The sequence below is a fragment of the Bombina bombina genome, chromosome 11 (assembly GCF_027579735.1).
Source record: "Bombina bombina isolate aBomBom1 chromosome 11, aBomBom1.pri, whole genome shotgun sequence".
Lineage (NCBI taxonomy): Eukaryota > Metazoa > Chordata > Amphibia > Anura > Bombinatoridae > Bombina > Bombina bombina.
Genome location: NC_069509.1, coordinates 14,728,011 through 14,747,360, shown reverse-complemented (window position 1 = coordinate 14,747,360; position 19,350 = coordinate 14,728,011). Strand labels below are relative to the sequence as shown.

The following is a 19,350-nucleotide window of genomic DNA, read 5'->3' as shown; positions in this document are numbered from 1 at the left end:
ATATATACACACACATACATATACACACATACATACAAACAAAAACACATATACACACACATACATATATACACACACACACATATACACACATACATACAAACACAAACACATATACACACACACATATAAACACATACATTCACACACATACACACATAAACACACACACTGTACAAACACACGCACACACATAATAACACACATACACACACAAAAACACACACACTGTACAAACACACGCACACACATAATAACACACATACACACACATACATACACACACAAAAACACACATACATATGCATAGGCTCAGAAGGTCAGTGAGGCTGTTTTGAGTGATATATTTTGCCCATCACATTTCCACCTTCACAATGTCACACGTCTGTAGGATAATTATTACATCTTGTTCAATTATTCTTCATATTGCTTTGGATTTCAGACTGTTTATCCCTCACTTACATCTGCAGTTTATACTGAATATAATCCCTGACTTGTTGTCTAATAACCTTTGGTCTTTGCTCTGTGTAATGTGTTTTATGATAAGGAGAAGACAAATTGCCCATTTCCTGTAAAGTGATTACTGAAAGTCTCACTATGTTTGTGTTACAAGAAAATGAAACCTATATCAGCAGTAGAGTAGCCTTATAGGGGTCAATTTATTATTGTGCAGACGGACATGATACGAAGTAGCGTATCATGTCCGCTGCATATCGATAAATGCCGATAGCATTAGGACCGCCGCTTCTTAACTTCTGCTGCAGGTGGAACTGAAGCGGAGTGGGTCTGAAGCATTATGGGCTTCATAAATCGACCCCATAGTGTTTGTACTTTAGTGTTAGTTTTTTTTTACATTCTTTTTGCTCCTTTGACCTCTATCTGGGAATACTTCAATACGCACGCAATATTCTAAGTTTGACTTTTTGTGCTTGTCGGGTTAGCGCACGAGTGAAAAAAAAATTACTTTCAACTCATACTAGTGCAACCCCCAAAAAGCGTACATCTTGCGCAGTTAGCACTCAAGCAGGAGCATTAATTAGCGCTCTACTTGTAACCTAGCCCTTAATAGTGGTTTTAGAACCTCACAATGGGAAATAAGACAACAGCTTGTTATGTGTTACTGAACCAGAACTGTCACTGAGATCACAAATACAGAAGTCACAGTAATAGATGCTGTGCGTTTAAACTCTGGCAGGCAGGAGCGGGGGAGGTGCAGGAGCTGCTGATCTTGTTCTGTAAAAATGAAACTGAAAGTGGTGAGAAAGACAGAGAGAGGTTTACAGGAACAGAAAGAGAAAGACAGACCGAGCAAGAGAGAGACACAGAGAGAGACAGAGTCAGAAAGAGACAGTGTCAGAGAGAGAGCGGAATAGATAGGGAGTCAGAGGGAAAGAGAGAGTAAGAAACAGAGTCAGAGAGAGACAGAGGGAGAGACAGTCAAAGAGAGAGAGAGAGTAAGAAAGAGACAGTCAAAGGGAGAGAGAGAGATAGATAGATAGATAGATAGATAGATAGATAGATAGATAGATAGATAGATAGATAGTAAGAAAGAGTCAGAGAGAGACAGAGAGAGAGGGAAGGGGGAAAAAGACAGAGTCAGAAAGAGACAGTGTCAGAGAGAGAGAGCGGAATAGATAGAGAGTCAGAGGGAAAGAGAGAGTAAGAAACAGAGTCAGAGAGAGACAGAGGGAGAGACAGTCAAAGAGAGAGAGAGTAAGAAAGAGACAGTCAAAGGGAGAGAGAGAGAGAGATAGTAAGAAAGAGTCGGAGAGAGACAGAGGGAGATACAGTCAAAGAGAAAGTAAGAAAGAGACAAAGAGAGTCAGAGAGAAAGAGAGACAGAGGGAGAGACAGTCAAAGGGAGAGAGAGCGTAAGAAAGAGACAGTCAGAGGGAGAGAGAGACACACACACACATGGAGTGAGAGAGTTAGAGAGCAAGAGAGTCAGAGGAAGAGAGAGAGTAAGAAACAGAGTCAGAGAGAGAGACAGAGGGAGAGACAGTCAAAGGAAGAGAGAGAGTAAGAAAGAGACAGAGAGAGTCAGAGAGAGGGGGATTCACAGAGACAGTCAGAGAGAGGGAGAGAGATAGAGATACACACAGAGAGAGAGAGAGTTAGAAAGCAAGAGAGTCAGAAAGAGCCAGAGGGTGAGAGAGTTAGAGAGAGAGAGAAAGAGAGAGGGTGAGTGAGTTAGAGAGAGAGAGACAAAGGGAGAGAGAGAATCACAGAGAGAGTGAGAGAAAGACCAAGACACAAAGAGAGAGAGAAAATATTCCTACAAGTATATGGATGTATTTATATTCATCTATACAAACCTTGCCTTTTAACAACGGGCAGTAGATGAAGAGGTTACAGTCACGTCTCAGCAAGAACCTCATGTTATATATTCAGAATAAAAAGACAGAGCTAATAAGGATGATTCTAACACATTAAAGGCTGTTGTATCCGAATATTGTAACTATATAGAAAATACAAGGAGAAAAGTTCCTGGAAACCTGACCTGTGTGAGACAAATTGCTTTTGCATCAATCATGGAGAGAGGTAACGTGTTATATAATATATTATATTGTGAGTGGGGAGTGCACATGTTAATCAGTCCAAATATTTATTATATATACCTACCTAAGTATTCTCTTCTACAAAGGACACATTGAGAACACAGTGAATTTAATTAAAGAAGTAATTTGGATACTTTATAAAAATGGTATGTTGTGTTTGAATTATAACAGATACATTGTAGGTTTCATGTCTGTTTACATTATCTATACGTTTAGGCCAAGATTACAAGTGCTCTAGTTACCACAAGAAGCACATATTGTGATGTTCAGATACCAGGAGAACCAGCATGAAAAGAAATATTGCAGCCTCACGTGCATGAACTCGCGGTTACTAATGCCCCCCTATACTTTCAATGATAAGCGCAAAATGGGAACTCACATCATAAACCAGACAACTGGGTTCTTATTTACAAAGGTTATTGCTTTTGTGCGCAAAAAAACAATGCATTTGTACATGTACTTAAACAGACAGTACAATTAGTTTCCCCTTGTTTAAAAGCTATGCACCTAGATTACGAGTTTTGCGTTAGAGACTGTGCGGTGCTAATGAGCAGTTTTGTCTCACCGCTCACTTACATGCAGCGCTTGTACAATGGGTTTTTACAAACCCGGCGTTAAAAGACAAGAAGTGAGTGTTGAACACAATTTTGCTCATTACTGCACTCCAATACCAGCGCTGCTTAAATCAGCGGTGAGCTGGTGTAACGTGCTCGTGCACGATTTCCCCATAGGAATCAACGGGGAGAGCCGGCTGAAAAAAAGTCTAACACCTGCAAAAAAGCATCTTAAATCTCCCTAACGCAGCCCCATTGATTCCTATGGGGAAATAAAATTCATGTATACACCTAACACCCTAACATGAACCCTGAGTCTAAACACCCCTAATCTTACACTTATTAACCCCTAATCTGCCACCCCCAACATCATCAACACCTACATTATATTATTAACCCCTAATCTGTCGCTCTGGACACCGCCCCCATCTACATTATACTTATTAACCCCTAATCTGCTGCCCCCAACATCGCCGACACATACCTTATATTTATTAACCCCTAATCTGCCGCCCTCAACGTCGCCGCAACCTACCTACACTTATTAACCCCTAATCTGCAGCAGCCAATGTCGCCGCAACCTACCTACACTTATTAACCCCTAATCTGCTGCCCCCAATGTCCCCACAACCTACCTACACTTACTAATCCCTAATCTGCCGCCCCAATGTCGCCGCAACCTACCTGTACTTATTAACCCCTAATCTGCAGCCCCAACGTCGCCGCCACTATATTAAAGTTATTAACCCCTGAACCTAAGTCTAACCCTAAACCTAACACCTACTAACTTAAAGGGACAGTCTACACCAGAATTTTTATTGTTTTAAAATATAGATAATCCCTTTATTACCCATTTCCCAGTTTTGCATAACCAACACAGTTATAATAATATACTTTTAACCTCTGTGATTATCTTGTATCTAAGCCTCTGAAAACTGCCCCTTTTTTCAGTTCTTTTGACAGACTTGCAGTCTAGCCAATCAGTTTCTGCTCCCAGATAACTTCTCATGCACGAGCACAGTGTTATCTATATGAAATTTGTGAACTAACACCCTCTAGTGGTGAAAACTGTTAAAATGCAATCTGAAAGAGGTGGGCTTCAAGGTCTAAGAAATTAGCATATGAACCTCCTAGGTTAAGCTTTCAACTAAGAATACCAAGAGAACAAAGCAAAATTGGTGATAAAAGTAAATTGGAAAACTGTTTAAAATTACATGCTCTATCTGAATCATGAAAGTTTATTTTGGCCTAGACTGTCCCTTTAAATATAATTTAAATAAATCTAAATAAAATTACTATCATTACCTAAATTATTCCTATTTAAAACTACATACTTACCTATAAAATAAACCCTAAGCTAGCTACAATATAACTAATAGTTACATTGTAGCTATCTTAGGGTTTATTTTTATTTTACTAGGTAGAATAGTTATTAAATAGTTATTAACTATTTAATAACTACCTAGCTAAAATAAATGCAAAAGTACCTGTAAAATAAAACCTAACCTAAGTTACAATAACACCTAACACTACACTATAATTAAATAAATTAACTAAATTAAATACAATTACCTAAATTGCATACAATTAGCTAAATTAAATTATCTAAAGTACAAAAAAAACAAACACTAAATTACAGAAAATAATAAACAAATTGATTGGATCAGCCTATAGGATTGAACTTCAATCCTATTGACTGATTGCATCAGCCAATAGGATTTTTTCTACCTTATCCGATTGGCTGATAGAATTCTATCAGCCAATCGGAATCTAAGGGACGCCATCTTGGATGACGTTACTTAAAGGTACCTTCATTCTGTGTTAGTCGTCGGATGAAGAGGATGCTCTGCGTTGGATGTCTTGATGATGGAACCGCTCCGCGGTGGATGGATGAAGATAGAAGATGCCGTCTGGATGAAGACTTCTGTCCATCTGTAGGATCACTTCTGCCCGGCTTGGATGAAGACTTCTGCCCGTCTGGAGGACCACTTCACCCGGCTTGGATGAAGACATCTCCCAGTAAGTCGATCTTCAGGGGGTTAGTGTTTTTTTAAGGGGGTATTGGGTTGGTTTTATTTTTTAGATTAGGGACTTTGGGCGACAAAGAGCTAACTGCCCTTTTAAGGACAATGCCCATCCAAATGCCCTTTTCACGACAATGGGGAGCTTAGTTTTTTTTAGTTAGGGTTTTATTTGGGGGTTGGTTGTGTGGGTGGTGGGTTTTACTGTTGGGGGGGTTGTTTGTATTTTTTTACAGGTAAAATAGCTGATTACTTTGGGGCAATGCCCCGCAAAAAGGCCCTTTTAAGGGCTATTGGTAGTTTAGTTTAGGCTAGGGTTTATTTTTTTATTTTAATAGGGCTATTAGATTAGGTGTAATTAGTTTAAATTTCTGTAATTTGTTTATTATTTTCTGTAAATTAGTGGGGGGTTTTTGTACTTTAGATAATTTAATTTAATTTAGCTAATTGTATTTAATTTATTTAATTTATTTAATTATAGTGTAGTGTTAGGTGTAATTGTAACTTAGGTTAGGTTTTATTTTACAGGTACTTTTGTATTTATTTTAGCTAGGTAGTTATTAAATAGTTAATAACTATTTACTAACTATTCTACCTAGTTAAAATATATACAAACTTGCCTGTAAAATAAAAATAAATCCTAAGATAGCTACAATGTAACTATTAGTTATATTGTAGCTATCTTAGGGTTTATTTTATAGGTAAGTATTTAGTTTTAAATAGGAATAATTTAGTTAATGATATGAATTTTTAGTTAGATTTCTTTTCATTATATTTAAGTTAGTGGGTGTTAGGGTTAGGGTTAGACTTAGGGGTTAATAACTTTAATATAGTGGCTGCGACTTTGAGGTGGCAGATTAGGGGTTAATAAATGTAGGTATGTGGTGGTGATGTTAGGGACGGTAGATTAGGGGTTAATATTTAACTAGTGTTTGAGAGGCAGGAGTGCGGCGGTTTAGGGGTTAATATATTTATTATAGTGGCAGCGATGTCCAGTTCGGCATATTAGGGGTTAAAATATTTATTTTAGTGTTTGTGATGTGGGAGGGCCTCAGTTTAGGAGTTAATAGGTGTTAGTGTACTTTTTAGCACTTTAGTTAAGAGTTTTATGCTACGGCGTTGTAGTGTAAAACTCTTAACTACTGAACTCTTAACTACTGACTTTAAAATGTGGTACCAGTCTTGACAGGAGAGGGTCTACTGCTCACTTTTTGGCAGATTCGTAATACCGTCTCTATGCAAGTCCTATTGAAAAAAGAGGATACGCAATTTACGTAAGTGGATTTGCGGTATTGCCAAGTCTGGCCAAAAAAGTGAGCGGTACACCTGTACCTGCAAGACTCGTAATACCAGCGGGCATTAAAAAGCAGCGTTAGGACCGGCCAACGCTGCTTTTTAAGCCTAATGCACAACTCGTAATCTAAGCCATGGGTAATTACTCCTTTAGGTATGTTTCTGTATATGCAATAGCTGTCTCTGCTAAATGAAACAACAAGCTGATCAAATTGGCTGAGCTAGAGGGAGAGCTAATCTCTAGTTACACAAAATCCTCTTTAGCTTTCATCCCACTGTATACACACTGTATACACAGGGAGACCAGTACAATTAAAAAAAATAGCATTTTATTATCTATCATTATTCTAAACCTTCTTGATTACATAGCTTTTCTATAACCAGAACTTAAGTATTGAAATTTACAGTGTTGGTGGGAAAAACCAGGTAAAAACAGCTATTTCAAATAATAAAGCAAATGAGAACAATTTAGTATTCTACAGCAGGTAAAAATGAATATTTGGGAACATAATAAAACAATTTAGTATATTGTCCCTTTTCTATGCAACGGTCTAGATTAATTAAGGCTATTTTTGAAAATACAGTATTTTGTGTTGTGATTTAGGGGCCGATTTATTAAAGTGCGGACGGACATGATACGATGTAGCATATCATGTCCGCCGCACATAGATAAATGGCAACAGCATACGCTGTCGGCATTTATCATTGCACAAACAGTTTTTGTGAACTGCTTATGCAATGCCGCGCACTGCAGATTCACGGACAATTGGCCACTAGCAGGGGGTGTCAGTCAACCCGATCGCTGCTTTATAGCTGCTGTATCCAGCTAGCCTGAAGGCTTGCGCAGTAACAGGGGCATCAGGCTCCGGTCCAAGCTTCATAATTCAGCCCCTTAGTGGCAATAATGTATTTGTTTTTTAAAAGAAAAAAATGACAACCTTATTGTTTAATCCATTAGATCTGGGGCATTATGGGAAAGAGTATGAGTGTGTAATAATGTGTAACGTATATATTATACTTTATTTTTATTTTTTACGTATTTTAAATTTAGAAACAAGATTAACAGTACAGGAAATTAATATTTTGCATTAAAACAAATTGCAGTGACTTTTCCTGGTAACGATAATTTGTTCTGAATGATTTCTCACACTGTAAAACACGATTTGTAAAAAAAAGCGACATTTCTAAACTAATGAGCCACTTCTTCCTGTATCTCAGTGCGCCAACCATCTTTCTGCCATCCTGGCAGATACAGCTTTGTGTAAAAGACGTGGCCGATGTAAACCGACATTGATATTTTATTGTCTTCATAGAGTAAACGTAGCCAAAATGTTTTAAAGCTTCTCTAAATAGGGACCTAGATCCGCTGCTGCTGTATGTAGTAAATTCTTTCCCTGAATCAGGGTGGGGGCAACAGATTCATGGCCAGATGTGCAGCAGATATTCACCTGACCGCTGTATCTGGTTTAATAGTTATAAAATAAATACAAATGCAATCTACTTCAAGCTCCTTATCTTAGAGTATAGAATAAATAAAATATAAAATAATGATATATATTATAATAGGAGAATAATCAGTGCATATAAAACGTATCTAATACTTGACAGTGGAAAAAAAATATTTAAAATAGTCTTGATAAAACTTAAATAGTTATAAACATACATACAAAAATAAAATGCATTAAATAGATGGAAAAAAAATAAAGCATTGATGAGAGTATAATCAAATAATTTATTGATTTATCCCCATCAATAAAGAAAATTGAATTTGGCTGGTAACGGCTCTATCTGTACCACACTGTTCCTATTAGTTTAGTTTAGCACAATAAACAATAGTAACCAAATTGCCTACATTTGCCTCTCAACACTCCCTGTCCTTAGAATTAGACTGGAATATGATTTGTTACAGGGTAATGTAGCACACAGGTGTAATACGGTGACAATTAGAGGCTGCAGTATATATTACAGTAAGTTTGTTAGATTTGTTACAGGGTAATGTAGCACACAGGTGTAATACAGTGACAATTAGAGGCTGCAGTATATATTACAGTAAGTTTGTTAGATTTGTTACAGGGTAATGTAGCACACATGTGTAATACATTGACAATTAGAGGCTGCAGTATATATTACAGTAAGTTTGTTAGATTTGTTACAGGGTAATGTAGCACACATGTGTAATACATTGACAATTAGAGGCTGCAGTATATATTACAGTAAGTTTGTTAGATTTGTTAGTGGGTAATGTAGCACACAGGTGTAATACGGTGACAATTAGAGGCTGCAGTATATATTACAGTAAGTTTGTTAGATTTGTTACAGGGTAATGTAGCACACAGGTGTAATACGGTGACAATTAGAGGCTGCAGTATATATTACAGTAAGTTTGTTAGATTTGTTAGTGGGTAATGTAGCACACAGGTGTAATACGGTGACAATTAGAGGCTGCAGTATATATTACAGTAAGTTTGTTAGATTTGTTACAGGGTAATGTAGCACACAGGTGTAATACGGTGACAATTAGAGGCTGCAGTATATATTACAGTAAGTTTGTTAGATTTGTTACAGGGTAATGTAGCACACAGGTGTAATACGGTGACAATTAGAGGCTGCACTATATATTACAGTAAGTTTGTTAGATTTGTTACAGGGTAATGTAGCACACAGGTGTAATACGGTGACAATTAGAGGCTGCAGTTTATATTACAGTAAATTTGTTAGATTTGTTAGAGGGTAATGTAGCACACAGGTGTAATACAGTGACAATTAGAGGCTGCAGTATATATTACAGTAAGTTTGTTAGATTTGTTACAGGGTAATGTAGCACACAGGTGTAATACATTGACAATTAAAGGCTGCAGTATATATTACAGTAAGTTTGTTAGATTTGTTACAGGGTAATGTAGCACACAGGTGTAATACGGTGACAATTAGAGGCTGCAGTATATATTACAGTAAGTTTGTTAGATTTGTTACAGGGTAATGTAGCACACAGGTGTAATACGGTGACAATTAGAGGCTGCAGTATATATTACAGTAAGTTTGTTAGATTTGTTACAGGGTAATGTAGCACACAGGTGTAATACAGTGACAATAAGAGGCTGCAGTATATATTACAGTAAATTTGTTAGATTTGTTACAGGGTAATGGTGCACACAGGTGTAATACAGTTACAATTAAAGGCTGCAGTATATATTACAGTAAGTTTGCTAGATTTGTTACAGGGTAATGTAGCACACAGGTGTAATACGGTGACAATTAGAGGCTGCAGTATATATTACAGTACATTTTTTAGATTTGTTAGAGGGTAATATAGCACACAGGTGTAATACAGTGACAATTAGAGGCTACAGTATATATTACAGTAAGTTTGTTAGATTTGTTAGAGGGTAATGTAGCACACAGGCTGCAGTATATATTACAGTAAGTTTGTTAGATTTGTTACAAGGTAATGTAGCACACAGGTGTAATACGGTGACAATTAGAGGCTGCAGTATATATTATAGTAAGTTTGTTACATTTTGTTACAGGGTAATGTAGCACACAGGCTGCAGTATATATTACAGTAAGTTTGTTAGATTTGTTACAGGGTAATGTAGCACACAGGTATAATACGGTGACAATTGGAGGCTGCAGTATATATTACAGTACGTTTGTTAGATTTGTTACAGGGTAATGTAGCACACAGGTGTAATACGGTGACAATTAGAGGCTGCAGTATATATTACAGTAGGTTTGTTAGATTTGTTACAGGGTAATGTAGCTCACAGGTGTAATACGGTGACAATTAGAGGCTGCAGTATATATTGCAGTAAGTTTGTTAGATTTGTTACAGGCTAATGTAGCACACGGGTGTAATATGGTGACAATTAGAGGCTGCAGTATATATTACAGTAAGTTTGTTAGATTTGTTAGTGGGTAATGTAGTACACAGGTGTAATAAGGTGACAATTAGAGGCTACAGTATATATTACAGTAAGTTTGTTAGATTTGTTACAGGGTAATGGTGCACACAGGTGTAATACGGTGTCAATTAGAGGCTGCAGTTTATATTACAGTAAATTTGTTAGATTTGTTAGAGGGTAATGTAGCACACAGGTGTAATACAGTGACAATTAGAGGCTGCAGTATATATTACAGTAAGTTTGTTAGATTTGTTACAGGGTAATGTAGCACACAGGTGTAATACGGTGACAATTAGAGGCTGCAGTATATATTACAGTAAGTTTGTTAGACTTGTTACAGGGTAATGTAGCACACAGGTGTAATACGGTGACAATTAGAGGCTGCAGTATATATTACAGTAAGTTTGTTAGATTTGTTACAGGGTAATGTAGCACACAGGTGTAATACGGTGACAATTAGAGGCTGCAGTATATATTACAGTAAGTTTGTTAGATTTGTTACAGGGTAATGTAGCACACAGGTGTAATACGGTGACAATTAGAGGCTGCAGTATATATTACAGTAAATTTGTTAGATTTGTTACAGGGTAATGGTGCACACAGGTGTAATACAGTGACAATTAAAGGCTGCAGTATATATTACAGTAAGTTTGCTAGATTTGTTACAGGGTGATGTAGCACACAGGTGTAATACAGTGACAATTAGAGGCTGCAGTATATATTACAGTAAGTTTGCTAGATTTGTTACAGGGTAATGTAGCACACAGGTGTAATATGGTGACAATTAGAGGCTGCAGTTTATATTACAGTAAGTTTGTTAGATTTGTTACAGGGTACTGTAGCACACAGGTGTAATACAGTGACAATTAGAGGCTGCAGTATATATTACAGTAAGTTTGTTAGATTTGTTAGTGGGTAATGTAGCACACAGGTGTAATACGGTGACAATTAGAGGCTGCAGTATATATTACAGTAAGTTTGTTAGATTTGTTACAGGATAATGTAGCACACAGGTGTTATACGGTGACAATTAGAGGCTGCAGTATATATTACAGTAAGTTTGTTAGATTTGTTACAGGGTAATGGTGCACACAGGTGTAGTACAGTGACAATTAGAGGCTGCAGTATATATTACAGTAAGTTTGTTAGATTTGTTACAGGGTAATGTAGCACACAGGTGTAATACAGTGACAATTAAAGGTTGCAGTATATATTACAGAAAGTTTGTTAGATTTGTTACAGGGTAATGTAGCACACAGGTATAATACGGTGACAATTGGAGGCTGCAGTATATATTACAGTAAGTTTGTTAGATTTGTTAGCGGGTAATGTAGCACACAGGTGTAATACGGTGACAATTAGAGGCTGCAGTATATATTACAGTAAGTTTGTTAGATTTGTTACAGGGTTATGTAGCACACAGGTGTAATACAGTGACAATTAGAGGCTGCAGTATATATTACAGTAAGTTTGCTAGATTTGTTACAGGGTAATGTAGCACACAGGTGTAATACGGTGACAATTAGAGGCTGCAGTATATATTACAGTAAGTTTGTTAGATTTGTTACAGGGTAATGTAGCACACAGGTGTAATACATTGACAATTAGAGGCTACAGTATATAGTACAGTAAGTTTGCTAGATTTGTTACAGGGTAATGTAGCACACAGGTGTAATACAGTGACAATTAGAGGCTGCAGTATATATTACAGTAAGTTTGTTAGATTTGTTACAGGGTAATGTAGCACACGGGTGTAATACAGTGACAATTAGAGGCTGCAGTATATATTACAGTAAGTTTGTTAGATTTGTTAGTGGGTAATGTAGCACACAGGTGTAATACGGTGACAATTAGAGGCTGCAGTATATATTACAGTAAGTTTGTTAGATTTGTTACAGGGTAATGGTGCACACAGGTGTAATACGGTGACAATTAGAGGCTGCAGTATATATTACTGTAAGTTTGTTAGATTTGTTACAGGGTAATGTAGCACACAGGTGTAATACGGTGACAATTAGAGGCTGCAGTATATATTACAGTAAGTTTGTTAGATTTGTTACAGGGTAATGGTGCACACAGGTGTAATACGGTGACAATTAGAGGCTGCAGTATATATTACAGTAAGTTTGTTAGATTTGTTACAGGGTGATGTAGCACACAGGTGCAATACAGTGACAATTAGAGGTTGCAGTATATATTACAGTAAGTTTGTTAGATTTGTTACAGGGTAATGTAGCACACAGGTGTAATACGGTGACAATTAGAGGCTGCAGTATATATTACAGTAAGTTTGTTAGATTTGTTACAGGGTAATGTAGCACACAGGTGTTATACGGTGACAATTAGAGGCTGCAGTTTATATTACAGTAAGTTTGTTGGATTTGTTACAGGGTAATGTAGCACACGGGTGTAATACAGTGACAATTAGAGGCTACAGTATATATTACAGTAAGTTTGTTAGATTTGTTACAGGGTAATGTAGCACACAGGTGTAATATGGTGACAATTAGAGGCTGCAGTATATATTACAGTAAGTTTGTTAGATTTGTTAGAGGGTAATGTAGCACACAGGTGTAATACGGTTACAATTAGAGGCTGCAGTATATATTACAGTAAGTTTGTTAGATTTTTTACAGGGTAATGTAGCACACAGGTGTAATACGGTGACAATTAGAGGCTGCAGTATATATTACAGTAAGTTTGTTAGATTTGTTACAGGGTAATGTAGCACACAGGTGTAATACAGTGACAATTAGAGGCTGCAGTATATATTACAGTAAGTTTGTTAGATTTGTTACAGGGTAATGTAGCACACAGGTATAATACGGTGACAATTGGAGGCTGCAGTATATATTACAGTAAGTTTGTTAGATTTTTAGTGGGTAATGTAGCACACAGGTGTAATACGGTGACAATTAGAGGCTGCAGTATATATTACAGTAAGTTTGTTAGATTTGTTAGTGGGTAATGTAGCACACAGGCGAAATATGGTGACAATTAGAGGCTGCAGTATATATTAGAGTAAGTTTGTTAGATTTGTTACAGGGTAATGTAGCACACGGGTGTAATACAGTGACAATTAGAGGCTACAGTATATATTACAGTAAGTTTGTTAGATTTGTTACAGGGTAATGTAGCACACAGGTGTAATACGGTGACAATTAGAGGCTGCAGTATATATTACAGTAAGTTTGTTAGATTTGTTACAGGGTAATGTAGCACACGGGTGTAATACAGTGACAATTAGAGGCTACAGTATATATTACAGTAAGTTTGTTAGATTTGTTACAGGGTAATGTAGCACACAGGTGTAATACAATGACAATTAGAGGCTGCAGTATATATTACAGTAAGTTTGTTAGATTTGTTACAGGGTAATGTAGCACACGGGTGTAATACAGTGACAATTAGAGGCTACAGTATATATTACAGTAAGTTTGTTAGATTTGTTACAGGGTAATGTAGCACACAGGTGTAATACGGTGACAATTAGAGGCTGCAGTATATATTACAGTAAGTTTGTTAGATTTGTTAGTGGGTAATGTAGCACACAGGTGAAATACGGTGACAATTAGAGGCTGCAGTATATATTAGAGTAAGTACTAAACCCTATAGTAAATGCTGATGTAAAATCTACAAAATTCTGCAGGAATGAGGTTATTTTGTAAGAATTAAAAGCTGTACGACATTATATTACCCAATGCTGAATGTAAAGCACTTTATTAAAAACTAATGGCTATATTACGAGTCGAGCACTTAATTATTGCGTGCCTGCCAACGGGCAAATTGCACGATAATTAACCAGCCATTACAAGTGACTGGTTATTGCTACCGCGAGCTTGTGGTAGCAATTAGCACTCAGAAAATTAACCAGAGATCTGATCTCTGGTTAATTTTCTAAAAGGGCCCCAAATGCCTTCAAAATAAAGGGCATTGTAGTTTTTATATAAAAAAGTAAGTACACTAGGCAGTTTTTGTGGTCTAAAGGTTGGAGGGAGTGGGGTTTTAGAAAAAAATGGCACTGGAAAGTGCTTTTACATTGCGGTCTATGAGAACTGTGCGTTCCCTGTAAATATATGTATATGCTTACATATACTGTATATATACTTATATTTGCTGCCCATCTCTGTGCTACTTAAAGGGACACTGAACCCAAATTTTTTCTTTCGTGATTCAGATAGAGCCTGCATTTTTAAACAACTTTCTAATTTACTCCTATTATCAATGTCTCTTCATTCTCTTGCTATCCTATTATATAAAAGGCCAAGTGTGTTTGTCCGAAGCTGTCATGCGCAGTAGAGAAAGCACAAGGACACACACACCTGGCCTTTGAGTCCTACTCCCTGTCTGATCTGCAGTAGAAGTGGGCGTGGCCGGGGCATGAGCAGGGGGCGTGGCCGGGTGTAAATGGGGACGTGGCCAGGTGCGGTCGCGAGATAGAGAGGGGAGAGAGATAGAAAGGAGGGGAGAGAGAGGAGGGGAGAGACAGAAATAGAGAGAGAGAGAGATAGATAGAGAGGAGGGGAGAGAGAGGAGGAGGGGAGAGAGAGAGAGGAGGGGAGAGAGAGAGGAGAGGGGGGGAGAGAGAAAGGAGAGGGGGAGAGAGAGAGGAGAGGGGGAGAGAGAGAGGAGAGGGGGGAGAGAGAGCTCAAAAGAGAGGGGGAGAGAGAGCGCAAAAGAGATGGGGGAGAGAGCATGAAGAGAGGGGGAGAGAGCGTAAAAGAGAGGGGGGAGAGAGAGAGCGCAAAAGAGAGGGGGAGAGAGCATGAAGAGAGGGGGAGAGAGCGTAAAAGAGAGGGGGGGGAGAGAGAGAGCGCAAAAGAGAGGGGGGGAGAGAGAGCAAAAGAGGGGGGGAGAGAGCAAAAGAGGGGGGAGAGAGCACTAAAGAGAGGGGAGAGAGAGAGCAAAAGAGAGGGGGAGAGAGAGAGCAAAAGAGGGGGGGAGTGAGCAAAAGAGGGGGGAGAGAGCACTAAAGAGAGGGGAGAGAGAGAGCAAAAGAGAGTGGGGGAGATAGCGCAAAAGAGAGGGGGTAGAGAGGGGAAGAGAGAGATCAAAAGAGGGGGAGAGAGAGAGAGCAAAAGAGAGGGGGGGGAGAGAGCGCAAAGAGAGGGGGAGAGAGTGCAAAAGAGAGGGGGAGAGAGAGAGCGCAAAACAGAGGGGGGAGAGAGAGAGAGAGCAAAAGAGAGGGGAGAGAGAGAGAGCACAAAAGAGAAGGGGAAGAGAGAGAGAGAGGAGGGGAGAGAGAGAGGAGAGGGGGGAGAGAGAGAGAGCTCAAAAGAGAGGGGGAGAAAGAGCGCAAAAGAGATGGGGGAGAGAGAGAGCTCAAAAGAGAGGGGGAGAGAGGGCACAAAAGAGATGGGGGAGAGAGCTCAAAAGAGAGGGGGAGAGAGAGCGCAAAAGAGATGGGAGAGAGAGAGAGAGCAAAAGAGAGGGGGAGAGAGAGCGCAAAAGAGAGGGGGGAGAGAGCGCAAAAGAGAGGGGGAGAGGGAGAGCGCAAAAGAGGGGAGAGAGAGAGAGCGCAAAAGAGAGGGGGAGAGAGAGCACGCAAAAGAGAGGGGGGAGAGAGAGAGCAAAAGAGAGGGGGGAGAGAGAGAGCAAAAGAGAGGGGGGAGAGAGAGCAAAAGAGAGGGGGGAGAGAGAGAGCAAAAGAGGGGGGAGAGAGAGATAGCACAAAAGAGAAGGGGGAGAGAGAGCACAAAAGAGAGGGGGGAGAGAGAGAGCGCAAAATAGATGGGGGAGAGAGAGCGCAAAAGAGGGGGGAGAGAGAGTGCAAAAGAGATGGGGGAGAGAGAGCACAAAAGAGGGGGAGAGAGAGAGCGCAAAAGAGAGGGGGGAGAAAGAGGGGGGGAGAGAGCGCAAAAGAGATGGGGGAGAGAGAGCGCAAAAGAGATGGGGGAGAGAGATAGCACAAAAGAGATGGGGGAGAGAGATAGCGCAAAAGAGATGGGGGAGAGAGCACAAAAGAGAGGGGGAGAGAGAGCGCAAACGAGAGGGGGAGAGCGCAAAAGAGAGGGGGAGAGAGAGCGCAAAAGAGAGGGGGGGAGAGAGAACCCAAAAGAGAAGGGGGAGAGAGAGTGCAAAAGAGAGGGGGTAGAGAGAGAGCTCAAAAGAGAGGGGGGAGAGAGAGAGAGCTCAAAAGAGAGGGGGAGAGAGAGCAAAAGAGAAGGGGAAAGAGAGAGAGCAAAAGAGAGGGGGAGGGAGAGTGCGCAAGGGGTGGGACTGCTGTACTACAAAAAATGGCCCGTGTGAACGGGCTTTAGGACTAGTCTTTATATAAAAAAGAAGGCATCTAAGCTTTTTTCTTGGTTCAGCACTCTGGACAGCACTTTTTTATTGGTGGATGAATTTATCTACCAATCAGCAAGGACAACCTAGGTTGTTCACCAAAAATGGGCCGGCATTTAAACTTTTATTCTTGCATTTCAAATAAAGATACCAAGAGAATAAGGAACATTTGATAATAGGAGTAAATTACAAAGTTGCTTAAAATTTCATGCTCTATCTGAATCACAAAAGAAAAAAATTGGGTTCAGTGCCCTTTTAACCTCTTTGCTGCACTAGTTCTCATGCCGTGTCTGATGACATTAGTACGAGGCTACCATTGGAGCCTATGGAAGTGCGCTCTCATGAGTCCAATGCTTCCTAGCAATGCGAACATGAGCTCACATTCGCTCTGTGCTTTACTCGTATTACCAGCACACATTAGTGTGAGCTGTTATTACTCAGTGGAGCACTAATATCGCTTGCGTCAAACAATATTTAGTGCTCCACTCGTAATATAGCCCTTCATGTTTCATAAGATGCACAAGTGTTTAATATCTGCTATGAATTAACAGCTATGTTTTAGTTTTAATACATAATTATCTTCTGCTTTCAGTTACAGGACTCAGAAAGCAGCTTCTGAACCGTATGGTAAGACAAAGAGTCTCTAGATTGTTTCTGTGTATTTTTAATGAGATTACATTGTAACAGAAAGGCAGACTGGCTTTTAGGGTCTATAAGCAGCCTTGATTTCATGCTGCTTCTCTCTGGGTGTCTGTCTACTTCTCTGTGTCACTTTACTTCTACTGATACTATGGGGAATAAGGTTCAATTTTGTTAATTAAAGAAAAAATATACTGAAATTCAGTCAAACCAAATGGTCTCTGTCCTTAGTCCCATTCTCTTCTCAATTTCTCAATTTATACAACATCCTTAAGTTCCTTAATACAGTCCCATGGGTTTCAATACCATCTGCACCATACCTCTCCCCTTCCTTATTAAATCGTGCCACTAACCATCTTTCTAACATTTCATCCTGGATGTCCTCTCAATACCTTAAAATACAATTCTCCAAAACTAAGCTCCTTATTTCCCAGCCCTTCTTCCTAAATCCCTAGATTAGCTCCCCTCTCACCTTGGGCTTGTTTGGAACATCCAGGACACCCTGTACCTTTTAATTTGGATTCTGAACCCAACAGGTATAAGGTTTTGATAAAGGCGCATGAATAGCGCCAAAACGATTAATACATCAACCTGTTTGGATTCAACTTCTAAAAGTGCACTTTTTCAAGAATCAAGTCGAATATTGAATTGAAAACCCCCCTTTCCCTCTTTGCCGGTTTCCCGTTCGGTTAGCCTATCAAAGGAATCAAAGGATTCACGTGACTGCAAGCTCTGGGAGAGATGCTGAGAACACACACCGGACGTAAGTGTAGCTGGAGTATACAACAAGGCAAGGTTGAAATAACTCGGAACAACTGACTGTTGAATCAGTAAAGCTTTGAACCAACGGAGGTCCGGTATGAGGACATTGGGGAAATCTGGTGTCAATAGCCAGAACTTTTGACTAACTTTTACAACATCTAACTTTACCTAAACAGTGGCTTAAATCTCTGTAGTAGTTTACAGGAAAACACCATAATTTCTCTTAATTACATATGAGCTGGCCTTTCTTGTGTGAATGTTTTACTCTACTTTATAGTATTAGTAGAATATTATTAGTTGTGGCCACAACTTATTTTGGTCAATTATTATGGTTTTTAATTAAATCTATTTAATTTACATATTCTAAAGTGTTGTCCATACTCCCTAGCCTTTAGCGCTCCCATAATGTTTTTTTTTGGGAGATCTCAGAGTGCTGTGGGTTAGCTTTTAGGGACAAGTGCAAGAGTCCATTCATTTATTTTTTGGTATCCTAAATCCCTACCCCCAACTTTCTCTAACTGTTGATAATAACATCATTACCCAAACCCATGCCAATGCCTTGTGGTCACACTTGACTCAGATTTCTCTTTCATTACCCTCATCCAGTCGATTTATGAAGCAGCGGATGCTGCTTCCGACCCACTCCGCTTCAGTTCCGCCTGAAGTGGAAGTTAAGAAACAGCGGTCCTAAGACCGCTGTTCCTTAACTCGTCCCGCGGACAGCAATCAGACTGATTGGGTTGATTGACACCCCCTGCTAGCCGATTGGCCACAAATCTGCAGGGGGCGGCATTTTACCAGCAGTTCACAAGAACTGCTGGTGCAATGATAATATATATATGTGTGTTCTGTATGTGTGTTTGTGTGTACATATGTATTTATATGTATATATATATATATATATATACTGTATGTGTGTTTGTGTGTACATATGTGTATATATATATATATATATATATACACATATAAATACATATGTACACACAAACACACATACAGAACACACACACACATATATATATATATATATATATATATATACACATATGTACACACAAACACACATACAGTATATATATATACAGGTAGCCCTCAGTTTACGCCGGGGTTAGGTTCCAGAAGGAATGGTTGTAAATTGAAACCATTGTAAATTGAAACCCAATTTATAATGTAAGTCAATGGGAAGTGAGGGAGTTAGGTTCCAGGCCCTTCTCAAAATTGTCATAAGTAACACCTAATACATTATTTTTAAAGCTTTGAAATGAAGACTTTAAATGCTAAACAGCATTTGGCACATAATATATAATTAAACTAAGTTAAATGAACAAAAACATTT

General features: G+C 38.9%; 1 protein-coding gene across 2 annotated transcripts in view; it reads left to right on the top strand.

The window, feature by feature from the left end:
* Positions 1-1,275: 1,275 nt before the first annotated feature.
* LOC128642111 (uncharacterized) overlaps positions 1,276-19,350 on the top strand; it is a 167,134-nt gene continuing 149,059 nt past the window's right edge. For both annotated transcript variants that reach the window (XM_053694778.1, XM_053694777.1), the window contains exons 1-2: positions 1,276-2,541; positions 17,206-17,240. In XM_053694778.1, coding sequence (XP_053550753.1) covers positions 2,532-2,541; positions 17,206-17,240 — 45 coding nt within the window. In that variant the 5' untranslated portion in view covers positions 1,276-2,531. The remainder of the gene's footprint in view (positions 2,542-17,205; positions 17,241-19,350) is intronic.